Source organism: Hoplias malabaricus, chromosome 4 (genome assembly GCF_029633855.1).
Source record: "Hoplias malabaricus isolate fHopMal1 chromosome 4, fHopMal1.hap1, whole genome shotgun sequence".
NCBI classification, from domain to species: Eukaryota; Metazoa; Chordata; class Actinopteri; order Characiformes; family Erythrinidae; genus Hoplias; species Hoplias malabaricus.
Window position 1 is genome coordinate 24,787,518 of NC_089803.1, and position 15,612 is coordinate 24,803,129.

Genomic DNA, 15,612 nt, shown 5'->3' on the forward strand with positions numbered 1-15,612 from the left:
GTTTTTCAGGGGTGGGCCATTTAGGCCCATTAGCTCCAATAAATCTTAAAACTTCAACGTAAGACATTTTGGAGAGTTGTATGCTTTGCAGGAACAGTTTGGGGAAAACCCTTTTCTATTTCAGCATGACTGTATTCTAATGAACAAAGCAAAGCATACAACCATGGTTAGCTCAGTTTCTTGTGGAAGAACTTGACTGGTCCAAACAAAGCCCTGATCTCCACCCCATCAAATACTTTTGGGATGAACTAGTATAAACAGACTGCAAACCAGACCTTCTCGTCCAACGTCAGGTGTAGATGTCCCAATATGTAATTTATATATAATTTTAATAATAAATAAATTTATATACATTTTTATCTTTTATATATTCTACATCATTTCTGTTTTTTATATACATATAAGAATATAACTGTGATCAATTGCAACTTAAAATGCTATAATTTCCTTGTGATTTTGGGAGATAAAAAAAGTAAATGTGTAAAGTGGTATACACAACACACTGGTTAGTGGAACTGTCCTTTTCACATTATTATAACAAATCTGTTAGAATCTCTCAAACTGCTGAGTAAAAGATTCAGGCAGAGAGCTAACATTCAACACAACATTTGGACAAAAGATTTAATTGGCAAAAATATAGCACGCAGCTCACAGCTTAGTAAATAAAACATCTCCATATTCCAGCGTCAACAACTTTATAAGAAATAAAATGTTTGGCACAGGAAAATATTAGGCACAAGATTTAAAAAAAAAAACAATGTGCTGAACTGTGGGAGAGAGAGAGAAGGTATGTGATCCATATATTCAGCAGAAAAAGAATGCAATCTACCGTCTGAACTCAATAGTAGCGTCCCTGTGTTTACATCTCCTAATAAAACCTCAAATACATCACTAGATTCTGTAAAACAGGAATTATGGGAGGAAGTTGTGGCCAAATTTGGTAAAATGGTATAGCCAAAAAATTCTTTTTACAGACACAAAGAAAACATGTCAATCATGTCAGTGCTGGTGCCAGAGGGCAAAGCCTACAGACCGCAGAGTGGACAAACAGGGCTGAGCCACTGGACTGTAAACAGACTCACTGCAGGAGAAGAGGGTCAATAGAGTCTTTGTTCAGTCAGCATACTCCTGTGTGTGTGTGTGTTTTAGGTGCTGAGGGTGTGAAGCGTGTATGTGTGTATGCACAAGTGCCCCTGAATGGAGATACAGTGTGAAGGAAGACAATATGGTGGGGTCACCACTGCACTTATGTGAAAAGTCTTTGTTTCCCCAGCGGACGAAGCTGTTATCAACAATGCACTGCCGTGACGTGATTGTGGCATCTGTGAAGATGACCTGCAGCACTGTCCTAAATGCTAAATGATGGCAGCTTTCCAGTAAACACCATATTCACTGTTAAAGCCTTCAGATTTGTAACTGTCATTGTTTACAGGAGGTAAAAGAGGCAGAAGTAACTTCCTGAGAGGCCTCGCTGGTTCAGGAAGTGCTCTGAGTATTGGCATAATTTATGAATTGTGGGATACTTGTGCACCCCTGCCTCCTCAATACCATGTGAAAGGGTTTTCTCCAAAGCTGAATAGGTTATTTCCAAAAAGAGATCATTTTTATTAAGAAACAAATAATTGTGACCATCTCCCCAGTATTCATTCACCAATCACTGTCCCGTCTTTGGAAAACACTGCAACAGTTCTAACAAACATCTCGTCCTGATTTTTTTTTCCTTTATAAACATTGTCTGAAATCATATTAACAAATGTTTTGACCTCTATTACCATTCCCCACACATGAATGAATGAAGCACACAAAATTAAGTTAGCGTGTTTTTATTTCTATACTTGGCAGTGATTATTTCCATGCTGACACTGTTGCAAGTGACCTTCACAAATAGTTGAAATGGTTTTGACATGTGGGGGGGGGTTGTGTGGTGTGGCTAAAGAAAACACTGAGCTGGGAAGGAGTGAAACACTAATCTAACTACATAGATGATATGAAACACAATGAAACCACCACAAGAACAAGTAGAACTATGGGGAGGAACCTTACAGTTATAAAGTTAGGTAATGGTATGCTTCCACTACGATTTTTCATCAAAAATATTTTAGTATATGTTTTCAATTGGTTTTCATACATTCATTATCTGTAACGCTTATCCAATTCAGGCTCCCGGTGGGTCCAGAGCCTACCTGGAATCATTGGGCGTAAGGCAGGAATACACCCAGTCCTTCACAGGGCAACACACACACCCTGGAGCTGCACAACCTGCTGCACCACCGTGCCGCCCCAATTGGTTTTCTCTGCTTTTAAAATAAGTCATGATTGTGCAGGAGGTTCTCAATGATCCCCTTTCCCAAACTCTCATACATGCACGTGTCATTGTACAAAGTACATCAAAATGTGTCTTCTGCATTGAACTTATACTTGACCGTATACACACACACATTAGTGTATTAGGGGCAGTGAGCGCGCACACACACACACACACACACCTGGAACAGCAGGCAGCCATCCCCTGCACTCAGGGAGCAGTTGGAGGTTAGGTGCCTTGCTCAAGGGCAACTAAGCCATGGATTGATGTAAGAGGACAGTATTGTTCGTTTACTCTCACAGTCCCCAATTTTCCTGCCAGTTTGGGGGATCAAACCACTGAATTTATCAAGCCATCTTCTCAAAATTTTAGGTCATGTTTTACAGATGATGTGTTAGGGAAAATTTTCCCTATTAATATTCATCAAAATGATCCTTTCTAACAGCAGAATAGCCACTAGTAAGAGGCTACAGATTTTTGTATGCATCTCTTGACTGACTTACTTACTGCACTTACTTTACTTACTGCAGGGGACAAAATGTACTTTTGTTCTGAATAAGTACAGCGATTATTTGACTTACAGGCCCTGGCCAGAAACTCCTATCTAGCCTAACAAATCCTTATACAGATAAATGTTATATCAGTTATACCTGTCTGTAAAAACGTTTTGTTAACTGAGGGAATTTGATATCAACCTACAGTATACTTACTCTTCGTTTCATTGTAAACAATAACTTAGAGGAAGGAAGACCCTGGGGTCAGCTGATTTAAAGCTATTTTGGACCAGTTTGTGGATCTTAATGCTAAATGCTACCTCTGCAGTAGTTTGTTAGAATCCAGTGATTTGAGAGGCTTCCTCAGTGTAGCATGGCCTGTGAAACAGAGTGACTCACCATTGGTCATGGCGAAATGCCGTAGGTCTCCATAAGTCTTCATCTCCTCAGTAGGACACTGTGACACACACAGTGCCATCGACTTTATCTTCCTCTGAACAATGTCTATGTTGCACGGATCCAGGAAGAACACATATCTGCAAACAACAGATCAAATGAATGACATTTCTGATCATTATAAATACAAAACCTTAAATCCATTAAATTTTGAAGGGCCATTTCCCAGACATGGGTGAAGCTTATGATTCTCCACAAAATCTGGAATGTACTTTAAGATTAACCATAACATACCTCTGACATTGGCCCTAACCATCTGTATTTTGCCACTTTAATTATGCACTCTCTCCCAGTTTTTAATGTTGTTGCTGATATGTTTGTGGACTCCTGTTTATCTAAAATTTGATCTGAAATCAAATGGCCCCAGTTTTCCCCTTTGCTCCACCTTCTTTTGCTCTGAAAAGGCTGTACATTAGTTGTTGGAACATGTCTATGAGAATCTGACAGCATTCTGCCTTTTGAAGAATCTAAATTATTTTGGCATCATTAAAGCCACTCCAAAGCATCCCAAAGTTATTGGATGGAGTGGCAACGCCCAGTGCCTGAGGCTTTATACTACTCCAACCAACACCTGCTATTATGGATGGTGCACAGAAGATCTAGAGTGTCCCATTTCATTCCATGTTTTTCTGTGGAGATTGTACAAGTGTGTGTACAAACATATATCTGTGTCAACAATGGCACCCTAAAATAGCCAAATTCATTAATTATCTTGGGGCGGTACAAACTTAGAGTACTCAGTGATGTATATATACACACACTAGGCACCAAAGTATTAATATTAAAGAAAAATAATGGATGTAAAGTTCAAGGGCATAATTATATTAGCCTGCTTAACCATTTCTCCCGTTTACGTGCTTTGTTACTCCACACATGCTCCTTGCACCTGCCCCACCCTTGTTATTTGCTGTATCTTGGAGTGATCAGTTACTGACTGTTACCAGCAGTGGTGGACAGTAACAAAGTAAATACAATTCGCTATTGTACTGAAGTATTTCCATTTGGCACAACTCTTTATTTTACTCCACTTCATTACGAAAATATGCTGTTCCTTTTGGTTTAGGAGATGGGGGGTATACAAGTCAATAAAATTATTTATTTTATTTTATTTATTGATTGATTGATTGACAAGTGAACCTCAAGTTTCTCCGGCTAGAACCTAGTAATAAGAAAGGCAGATTTTTTTTTTTTACTGTTGTGCGTATTTGAGACTGTAAGTAATCACTTGTTTCAGTTCTTAGAACCATTATGAGTTAACAAAAGGATTTGTTCTGTTTAGATAGAGTCAGCAGTGACAACTATCCATTCATATTATATGGTTTACGGATCTGTCGATGTCATTGATCACTCCGAACCGAGGGTGAGAATCAATTGCAGGGTTTTTTTATTTTAAACAACTTACAGTGTAAATTAACACAATACTTGAAGTGAGGTCAAAACCTGAAAATCAGTACAGTGAGATAAACAAGTCCAAAATTACCAAGAGTATCAGGCAAAAAGTCAGAAAACCTAAAAACGTATTTAAGATGCAGATGGCTCAGAATTGCAGAAATAGCTCAAACAATAGGCCACTGTGTAACTACGAGGACAAAACAAAGACCTTAAAGCAACTCTATATAATATTTTTAACCTTAAAATTACAGCTTCAAAATGATTGTGATGCTTCACTGAGCTGTAATAGGGAGAACAGAGCACCTGCCAATGCTAACCTTAGCCCAGCACTGCAGAAACTGCACTTTTGGAGGAGGGTAGGCACATTTTTCCTGTGTGTTTTCACTCTTCGTTGCCTTTTTTTCCCCCCCGAGACATCTGTATGTTTCCTTTGTTTAACCTTTTAATTTATTCTGTGACGTCCAATCCAATGAGGAAATGAAAATCTCTTGCAGTAAATTTGATGCTTTCTGCAGTCTCTGTTGTGTGGAGGAGTTTACATTTTTGGACTTCCTCAGTTCAACTTGATCCATGTTTGTCTGTGAACCAGTCACAGTCATTGCGGTCTGCTTCGATGTGACACATATTTAGTTATATATCTGGAGAGGTGAGAGTCAGGATATGGTGTAGGGTTTGCTCCGATGTGTGCCCTATGGCACAGGTCTGACACAGAATCATAGGTTGGGCTTAATACTCAAGAGACAGTGACCTCTGTTGGTTTGGAGGGGAAACACCTTGGGGTGTATGTGACAGTTGATATATCATTGATTGCAATCAATCTTTGGCCATTTCTGCTGTGTTCATCAGTGTCAGACTAATTAATGTCATTCGACTAAAAGATTGATGAACCAAGAGTGACACAGAGTTTTCACCTACAATGCAATGACTGTTACAAAATGATAATAGGACACTAGAACCATAATAAATCATGGTACTTTTACTTGAGATACTTATGTACTTTTACTCCAGTGGAGATCTAAATCAAGGATTTTTATTTTTTTTAATGGAGTAATAGTTTACATTGAGTATCTATACTTTAATTCAAGTACAAGGTTTGTGTACTTTGCCCACCACTGGTTACCAGGTGTTTCTAGTCCTCCCTGTGTAGTTATACCCTTTGCCTTTGTCTTGACATTACTCTGCCAGTGTAATCCGTGTCCATGCCTCATTCTTCAGTATGTTAAGTATCTTTGTTTTCTACAGTGCTCTAGATCTGTGTTCAGGATTTGGTTTTCTTTATAACTGTAATTCTGTTTCATTTCATGAACTTTTACCAATAAACAAAGCTTGTACTTGCCACTATGTAATAATTGATACAATAATAACAACAACAACATCAACAAAATATCCCATTCGACATTGCTACCAACAATAATGGACAATGGATAGTTATCTGATATTCCTCTGACTGATAACACACAAAATCGAAAAGAATGTACATATTCAGATGGACAGTAACAATCACATTTGAACAGATCAGATGCTAAAATAGAGCATAGAATACAGCCTCAGCATTGTATGATAATAATCGACACCAAGCAGCACATATTTTCATCCCAGGAGTGCTGGCAAACCCCCGATACGTTTGGCAGAGAGGTGAAGCAAATGCTTGTTTCTACACTTAGCTTTTTCTAGCCAAGCTCTCCATCGTGGCCATGGCCATGCCTTGGTCTTTCATAAGCTGTGGAGTGGGCACTGCGCCCACACAGAGCCGTGAGGCCCATTGTCCTGTATACTCAGCACAAAAGGAGCCTGTCAGATGCTGAAGACGCATGCCATTGCAGAGAAGGAGAAAACGAGACCAGAGAAAAGGCTTGAAAGCTAAAATAGTGCTGTCAACAGGGATGTTCTGAAGAGGTTTTGACGCATGGCTGAGACAAGATGGAGCACTCCGCCCACAGCATCATCGTGTCCTCTCAGTTTTGTCTGAATACACATCAGACTCACGAAAACCTGTAGCAGATTTCCACTGACCAACAGTCCAAATAATCCAAACAAAAACAGTCAGCAACTAACTGAGACTCAAAGGATGCAATTAATTTATTGGTGTTCTGCCACAACAATTTTTTTTTTTTTTCGTACAGGGTTCTAAATAGTATTAAAAATGATAAATTGTCTGCTTTAAATGATGGAGCCCTTTTATATGCCATGTAGAACCATTTTTAATATATCTGTGCTGGTAAAATCTCAGCCTGGGTGTCTAAATGTAGTACTGTGAACTGTTATCCTAGCAGTAGATTCTCTTCCTTGCTGTTCCCCTCCACTGTTTGATAGGAACTCAAAAGACTAATACAGTGAGACAGCAGTGGCCTAAATATTCTAAAAGCATTATGACAAAAAATTATTAATATCCTTCAATGTACAGGTTTAGTTTCTAGTCTGTAATGGCCTCTAGGTAGAAGACAGAAGTGACTGTTTTTGCAGCCATCACTTTAATTACAGCAGATTTCATTTTAAATAAATTACAGACCCTGTGTTATAAGAGTGAAGCAATGGCGGGCAAGATGAACATTTATTTCTCATTACTTAAAGTATTATTTTAGCCAGTGTTTTGTAGAGCTTGTACAACATCACAATATTTCCCATGAAAGAATGTATATGTGGCCAAAGCATGGATAATTGGGCCAAGTCTCACATGTCTATATTTATTATTGTTGTTTTTATACTAATTTAAATGTTTTCTGCTTGTTTCAATGAGAAATGAGAGAAACATTTAGTTCAAATTATACATCTGCATATTGCTATTGTAGCTGACAAATGGCTAAAGACAATACTTAGAATGAGTAAAATCAACTACATGAATGTTCCCTAAGATGCTGATGCACGTGTTCAATTGTGTATGCAAATATCTCTACAGAAAAAAAAAGGACACTATATGAACAAAAGTATTGTGATACCTACAAATTACAAGATTGTATGTTATCTCATTCTAAATAGATAAGTATTCATATAAATTTGTTGCCCTTTTGTAGCTATAACAACTTCCACTCTTTTGGGAAGGCTTTATACAAGATATTGGAGTGTATCTGTGGAAGTGCACGCCCTTTCATTCAGGACAGCATTTGTGAGGTTAGACCCTGATGTTGGATGGTCCTGGCTTGCAATTTGTGTTTTAGTTTAGTTTTTTTTCCATGGGGTTATGATCAGAGCTGTGTTGGGTACAGTCAAGTTCTTCTACACCAAACCAAAATAACCATTGCTTTATGGACCTTGCTTTGTGCACTGGGGCGCAATCATGCTGGAACAGAAAATAGCCTTCCCCAAACTGTTCCTGCCGAGCTGGAACCAGACAATTGTCCAAAATGTCTTGGTCTGTTGAAACATTGTTTTCTTTTTCACTGGAACTAAGGGACCTATCCATGAAAACAAACACATAGCATTATTCTTCCTCTGCCAAACTTCACACCTGCCACTTTACAGTTGGCACATGGAACACTCTCCTGGCATTCACTAAATAGATAGAGAAGCATGATTCATCACTCCACTGCTCCAGAGTCCATTGGCACTTTGCTTTACACCACACCATCTGATATTAGGCGTTTTGCTGTATGTTGCTGTATCTGCACTGCCATAAAAACCCATGCCATGGGACAATGTCAAAGTCAAAGTAGGTTTGAAACTCTACAGTTATTGAGTCATCAGAGCGGTGATGACATTTACACAATGTGCACCTCAGCACTTGGTGATCCCAGGTCTTTAACTTAGTCTGCCACTTTGTGGCTGAGTTGCTATGGTTCCTAAACACTTCCACTTTTTTAGTAATGCCACAGTTTATTGTGGAATATCTAGGAGGGATGAAATTTTCTAGTATCATTACTGTATCAGACTCATAATTCAGTGAACGCTTAGTGAGAGTACATAGTCTTTTATAAATGTTTTTAAAGAATGACAGCATGCCTTTGTGCTTGATTTTACTCTGCATGCACACCTCAAACACAAAAGCAACACAGTAACCGGAAGTCATTCATTTTCAGTGAGAATTTTGGTTCCTACTGAAGATTTGCGCCAATGGCAGTGCATAGAAGATACTCATCATTGCTGACTCCAGATTTCCAAAGCTTTGAGAGTGTTTCTCAACCCTGGTCCTGGAGACTCATTTCCTTGAATATTTTAGTGCTTTTCCTACTTTAACACACCCATTTAAGCCTGTTTATGTAATTTTTAATTTACGTTTAAAATAAATTCTTAAATTAAGTTATTAAGCTGATTATTTGAAGCAGGTGTGTTGAGAGCAAGGAAACATTAAAAAGTGCATTGCAACCAGGGTTTAGAAATACTGCTTTATGATGTGTATTTACTTGTGGTTTAATACAACTATAATAATAATATTTATTTGTATAGCACCTTTTATACAAAATGCAGATCAAAGTGATTTGCTTTAAAAATTATAAAATATGAAAGGGTAAACAGTGTAACAATCGAATTAGTGCAATAAAAGAAAAGACACAATTAAAAATATTCAAAGTTATTATAAAACATATAATAAACATTAATAATAAAAAACTAAAATTAAATTAAAAGAAGGTTAAAGAAAAATTAAAATAAGAATTATACCCTAGCCTGAAGCTTCCCTGCACCTTAAATAACAAAAGAGCAGCTCTAAGCTGTTAATTAGTTTTTAGTTCTTGAGATAATCAGTGCTAGCACATTTTAAAACCTCTAGGAGTTGATAAAGCTTAGGTGAACATTTATTAATTTCCTTCACCCTGAGTGTGGAAAAACGCAAACTTCATTAATTCATCTAATGAATTAATGAATATCTTACTTGAAAGTAATACTAAAAAGTAATGTTGCCACTGTCACCCATTGGATAGCAGATGATAGCACCCATTAATAAAAGTAAATACATGTGTGTTGAATGTTTAATTGAAATTAAATTTAGCATAAAGTATTATACCCAAATTGGAATAGATGTTAGTTTTGCCAAAATAACGATAAATTATCATTATAAAAATTAACAATATAATTTTTTTCTAGGTTTGTAATTTCAGTCTTTATTATTAAATTATATTCTGATATTTTGAAATATTGCATGTGGCTTTAAATGGGAGAAATAATGGAAAAGTAATATTTGCATTGCAGTGTTTTATTAAGTGAAGCTTAGAAGTTGGAAGGTTTGGTTATTGCTGTGTGAATGAAAACTTTTGGTAGTGATTGGGGGATCTTAAGTGTGGATCGAGTCACAGTTTGCCAGGGTATGTCACCCTCTTAACAGAAGTAAGAAGCATATGTATTTACTTGTAATGTTATTTTTATCATATAAATATAAAATCAGGTAATTCACCTGTGGCAATGTTACTGAATGAAACACGTCAGCTCTATTATTAGGAGGTGTGTCCCAATACCTTTGTCTATGTATCGTATCAAACATAATGAGATGCACTGGAGCAGCTGCACAGGAGCCTAAGGTTATCGTGTTTAATGCTAACTGCTAGCTAAATAGGGCAAAAAATAGTGATACATCTCTAAGCAATCAATACCTGTAGGATGAAGTTAGTAATCCAGAAAAGATAATCAAGATTCAGTAATTAATTTCCTGTGGCTGAATGCTGTCAAGTCCTCAAGAAATGTTCCAGCATCTACTGTAAAAATGTCCTCAAGAGTAAAGGGTTTTTACTGGTGTCAACAAATATTTGGCCATAGTGTAACTGTTAGAAAGTACACTGGTAAGTAGGTATCAGACCTCAGCAGATAAAGCATAAATATTTTTTGTATTTATTTATTGAATATTATTATTATTTCTTATTTGTCCTTGTTTTAGCACTTCATATTTCTTCTGTGTGGAAAACAAATTACTTGGCTAATCAAAATGTTCTGCTTCTGATTTAGAAAGCCTTTACACACCTAAGAAAAAAGGCTAAAGATTAGGAGGGCAGGGCATCGTACGTCCAGTGTGGTGGACAGCATTAACAGCTGAGTTAATGAAAGCCTGTTAAACCAAATGAACTTTGACTGGCTAAAAGTCTTAGTCATTCAGCTTTCTCTCACTGCTGATCCCATGACCACAGATTACACCTCCAGTGGTGTTTTATGCTCCAAGGACTTCCCACATGCTGCCCTGAATAGCAAGACCACCAGACCTCAGACACAGCACTGGCATGTAGGAAAGCAGATAGCAGTGGACAGCGTTGCTGTGTGCCATGACTATGAAAAGGAATTCAATTGACCATCACAGTGTTATTTCATACAACACAATCAGCAAGAGACGTGCATACAGAGAGAGAGAGATAGAGAGAGAGAGAGAGATAAAGAGAATAAAGAAAGCAAGAGAGGAACAAAAACACAGAGAAAGAGAATAAGGGGGAAAAACTGACAGCTGTTCAGACTCTAATTGAATCCCGTGGCAGCTGTTGGCTCAGTGGAGTCCTACATCAGGTTTTGCGTTCACCCCAGTGAGCTGTCACTCATCCACCACAACCCTCCTCTCAGCAGTGGACCTCTCACCTCGTTATCTGCATTATCACAAACCAGCACCACTACCACTGCCCCAAAAACTCCTCATACAGGGGCTCAAAATGACAAAAAAATGGCCCAGAGTCCACTACGGCTGCTGCTGCTCGAGGCAAGGCACTAACACAACTGGCATTTTGTGAAACAGAGCTGACATGGAACTGGATATTTTTTTTTCCAAGAATTAGTCCAGAGTCCAGAGATGATTCTACTACCAACAAATTTTCAACGTATGGTCTATCATTGATCTTATTGGACTGTTACGACTCAGAGACAGGATTACACAGATTGTGGTATGCTAATCCACTTTTTTGTCCCATACAGCAATACACAGAACAATAATGGCAAAACATGTCCACCCACATGAAGTCCATTCCAAAGTAACTGTTAATTTCCAGTCACGTTCAATGAGTGTTTCCAAAATGATGTGCTCTAAATGTGCTGAAGAGAGTGCTAAAATACTACCCACTTGCCTCTTCACTGTATACTGTCACATAGCTACTGTTGAAATTAATTGGCTAATTCACACCTGTCTCCAAGTATATTTATATCTTATAAACAGTGGCTCTGTATCAAAGCCGCCACTGGTCCCAGACTGTGCCAGAACTAGGATAAACTAACCTCAGGCCATTCTTAATCCAGTCAACTCAACTTAGCATTCTCTCTGCAGTTTCTTTTTGCTTTCAATAGCACAGGTCCTTGGTCATCTATAAATTACATTTAATAATGCACATAATTGCTGCCTAATGTAATTCAGAATGCCCAGTTGTCTGAGAGGTCTCCAGAGCAGCACCTGATGGGTTAAAACTGGGAAATAGTCCAGTATAAAATATGACATTCATAAACCTGAATGCCAAGTTTGATTTGCCCTATGTGATTTTAGTTGTATGAGTCAGCAAAGAACTTAGGGGAGCGGGGAATTAAATTTATAAAGGAATCCTTGCAGACGATTGCTGATATTAAGATCTTGTGCTGTGATAAAGGGATTGGCACACATACTCTTTCTAATATTTTGTGAATTCCGTCTGTTACTATGAGTCAGGCAACAGGGAAGGGTCAAACAAATACAAAAATAATAAACAAAAGTCAAGTGGGTGAAAAAATAAGACACATACACAATCCATCATGACAAAACATCTACAATTATAAAATGACAAAGAAGGTCACAACAAGGCTTTATCCAACAAACTCTACTATCCAAATTCAGCCCCAGTACAAGCAAAACTAAGATCTATGCCCTGAGTACCATGGCAGTCTCTCTGAAAAAGGAATGCTTCCATCTAAACATTTTTCAACACGTTAAATAAATTCACGTTACCACAGAAAGTTCCATGGTCACATCGTTCTACTTCTGCCAATTTTCAAACTCCTTGCACAATAGTGAAGCAGAGAGCACACTTAAGCTCAATTAAACTGATGGCAGAAAAACTTATTTGACATCGATGCAAATGAAAGGGACCTGAAATACCTGGCATCCCTCTACCGGCTGCATAGCATTAAGCACCGTGCGGAATGTGACAGTGGCCTCCATCAGGGGCTTTCTGAATTATTAAAGCCTCTGTGTGGTTCTGCCAGGTCTCTGGTGTCTAAAGGTGAAGCTGCAGCTGCCTGACATGTGCATTGATGTGATAATCGAAGAGCACAGAGCCATTCCCCTGTGCCAAACGTGCCCTTGCACCGCATCGAGAGCGGATGCTTGAGAAAGTACAAAATGTGGATGGAGGAAAGAAGAAAGAAAGAACGCTGACTCACTTTCTGTCCGTATGGTCCAGTCCGCTCAGCTTGACCCCTTCGATGGCCTCATTCCGCTGGCCACAAGTGTTCCCGTAGCTGTCATATCCAAACACAAGCCGAGCTGCACCTCCCGTCACTATGGTGTACCCACAGATAGCACCCTAAGACGAGCACATTTACAGTCAGGATTCAGCAAGGTCATTTAAAAAAAAAAATCATAGTCATACAGACCTACAAGTAGTGAAAGGAGTGCTTTAAATTGTTTACTGTGTAACACAACTAACCACAATACAGAGTCCTTGAGCAAGACTCTACTTCTTGGGACTGTAAACTGCTCTGGAAACGAGCATCAGCAGAATGCTGTATAAACAAATGTAATCATTTATATATACAAATAAATGACCAATCAAGATCACTCTCCATATTCTCTAGGTATCAAAATTGCTTATTAAGGATACGTGACATTTTTATAGAAATTCTTACTCTTAGACTTTACTACAGGACACAGTGTTATAGTGGAAACATTAGGTTTTCTGTTGATTATATATACATTTATGCATTGAATCCTCACTGTCAAAAAAAGGAATGCCACTAGAGATAAGCCTCCAGTAAGCAGTGGGATATATTTAAAGTAGATGTTCTTTCTATGATTTATAAGCCGGTAAATAGGCTGTGGTAAATGCCTCTCAACATAACATATAGAAAGAGATCCTTTAAAGCTGCCTACACAGCAGATTTTTTTTTCACAGAGAGTGCAAAGTGAGATGCCATGGGATATATTCTACAGCAATGAATAAATAATGTCTGTGCACTTACACGTGTGTTTGAAAGACAATATAAAACGAGGGGCATTTAAAGAAGCCTCTGACTTATATAATACGAAAAGTTTTAATTACAAACATTCTTATACTTTTCAAACAGTATTTGAACATTGTAACTCATTCATTATCTGTAACCGCTTATCCAGTTCAGGGTCGCGGTGGGTCCAGAGCCTACCTGGAATCATTGGGCGCAAGGCGGGAATACACCCTGGAGGGGGCGCCAGTCCTTCACAGGGCAACACACACACACACACATTCACTCACACACTCACACCTACGGACACTTTTGAGTCGCCAATCCACCTACCAACATGTGTTTTTGGACTGTGGGAGGAAACCGGAGCACCCGGAGGAAACCCACGCGGACACGGGGAGAACACAACATTGTAACTATTCTTCCAATTAAATTTTAATACTTTTATTTTTACTTTAATAAAGGGGCTCTATTTTGCTTTAAAATATATTTTTAAAAATGCATACATATTCCATAACATCTAAATGAAAATCAACTCCTCGTGTACAGAAAGCCTGGAGAAAACGTACAACATGCTCCACTGAGTAAGCTGCAAAGCACAGACGTAGAAACATCAAAGTCTGTTTATCTTACAATGGTGTACGTGAGCTTTTGTTCATAAATGGGATCATGAACTCAAAAATGTGTACAAATGCACTTTAGATGCAAACTTGTATAAGCCTCAGAGACACTGTTGAAACAAAAACTGAACTTGGAAATAATGGTTTGGCAAAAGGAAAATTAGACTGTGACACAAAGGTATTAAATAAAAATGCTTGAAAAATGTTGATGCCACTGTTATATTTATGATCTATTATGTAATTGTCCTGTACCTATATTAGACTATATCCATTTGTGTGGTGTACTTCAGAATTTATTTGGTCAAAAAAAACAAACTAATATTAGAGTAAAAACAGCATTAATACAGTGAATGCTTTTTTGTATGTGTGTTTGTTTAACAGTTTTGAATCTTCTTGAAGAAGTAAATAATATTGTAGCAATAATTCAATGCCTAGTTTGTCTAATCAGGGCTACATTAAATCAGGTTTACTGCTGATGGAAATCCTTATGACTGAATGCAGATATCTGAAACCACACACGTTCCTTCAATCTAGCTAACAAGTAACCTATGAGCAATTAATGTTCTCTTTTAGTGACTTTGTTTTTTGTCTTCTTCTTTTAATAATATATTGTGACATGGCATGAAATTTGGCTTTAAAAGATGACACTTTTAATGCACTGTACTATATGATGAACACTTGATGACAGTGAGTGAGTGGCAGCTATCATTATTGGCTTACACAAGCCACTGCATGTTTGGCTTACCATTCCCACGCAAAAGAGCGTGAATAGCAGAAACCACGGCAAATCCGTACAGCTTCGGTCCTCCAGGGGTTTCCATTCTCGTTTTGCCCTCTAAAAGGCAGAAATGCAATGTCATCCGAGTAACATCGTTTTGGTTTACCTTCCCTCAGCCTCCAGCTCACTCCAACGTCCTGGATAAGAAGCTTCAATAGGCTTAAACATAATTACTGCCGATTCATAACAAAACTAGCAGTCGTCAGTGAACGAGTTTGCATTCAAAACACGACGTTTGAGATGCGATGTTTTTGGGTTTAGTTTGACTTGCACTTACTCTATAATATTGTTTACATGAAGCTAATGTGAAATTAAAAAGGTATTCTTTTCCTACAGGGTTTGTGTTTGGATAAAGGGTCCCAATGCAAATCCCCCGCAGCCACAGCAAGCTTAAGCGGGGTTTATAGACAGCGAACTATGCTGTTTTATTGTTTTAAACCAAGAATAAATTAAGCCTCAGTGAAGCAGTAAGCTATCAGAAAGCGATGTTGTATAAACCAAAACAACAATGCGGCTCAAGTTCAGAAGGTCCTTATTCGCTAGCATCTT

The 15,612-nt window shown here is 38.1% G+C and overlaps 1 protein-coding gene across 3 annotated transcripts in view; it reads right to left on the reverse strand.

Annotated features, from left to right (window-relative positions):
• Nucleotides 1-15,612, reverse strand: part of slc44a1b (solute carrier family 44 member 1b) — a 36,117-nt gene that overhangs the window by 17,636 nt on the left and 2,869 nt on the right. For all 3 annotated transcript variants that reach the window (XM_066667866.1, XM_066667864.1, XM_066667865.1), the window contains exons 2-4: nt 15,031-15,120; nt 12,889-13,031; nt 3,199-3,335 (exon numbers count right to left, since the gene is read on the reverse strand). In XM_066667866.1, coding sequence (XP_066523963.1) covers nt 3,199-3,335; nt 12,889-13,031; nt 15,031-15,120 — 370 coding nt within the window. The remainder of the gene's footprint in view (nt 1-3,198; nt 3,336-12,888; nt 13,032-15,030; nt 15,121-15,612) is intronic.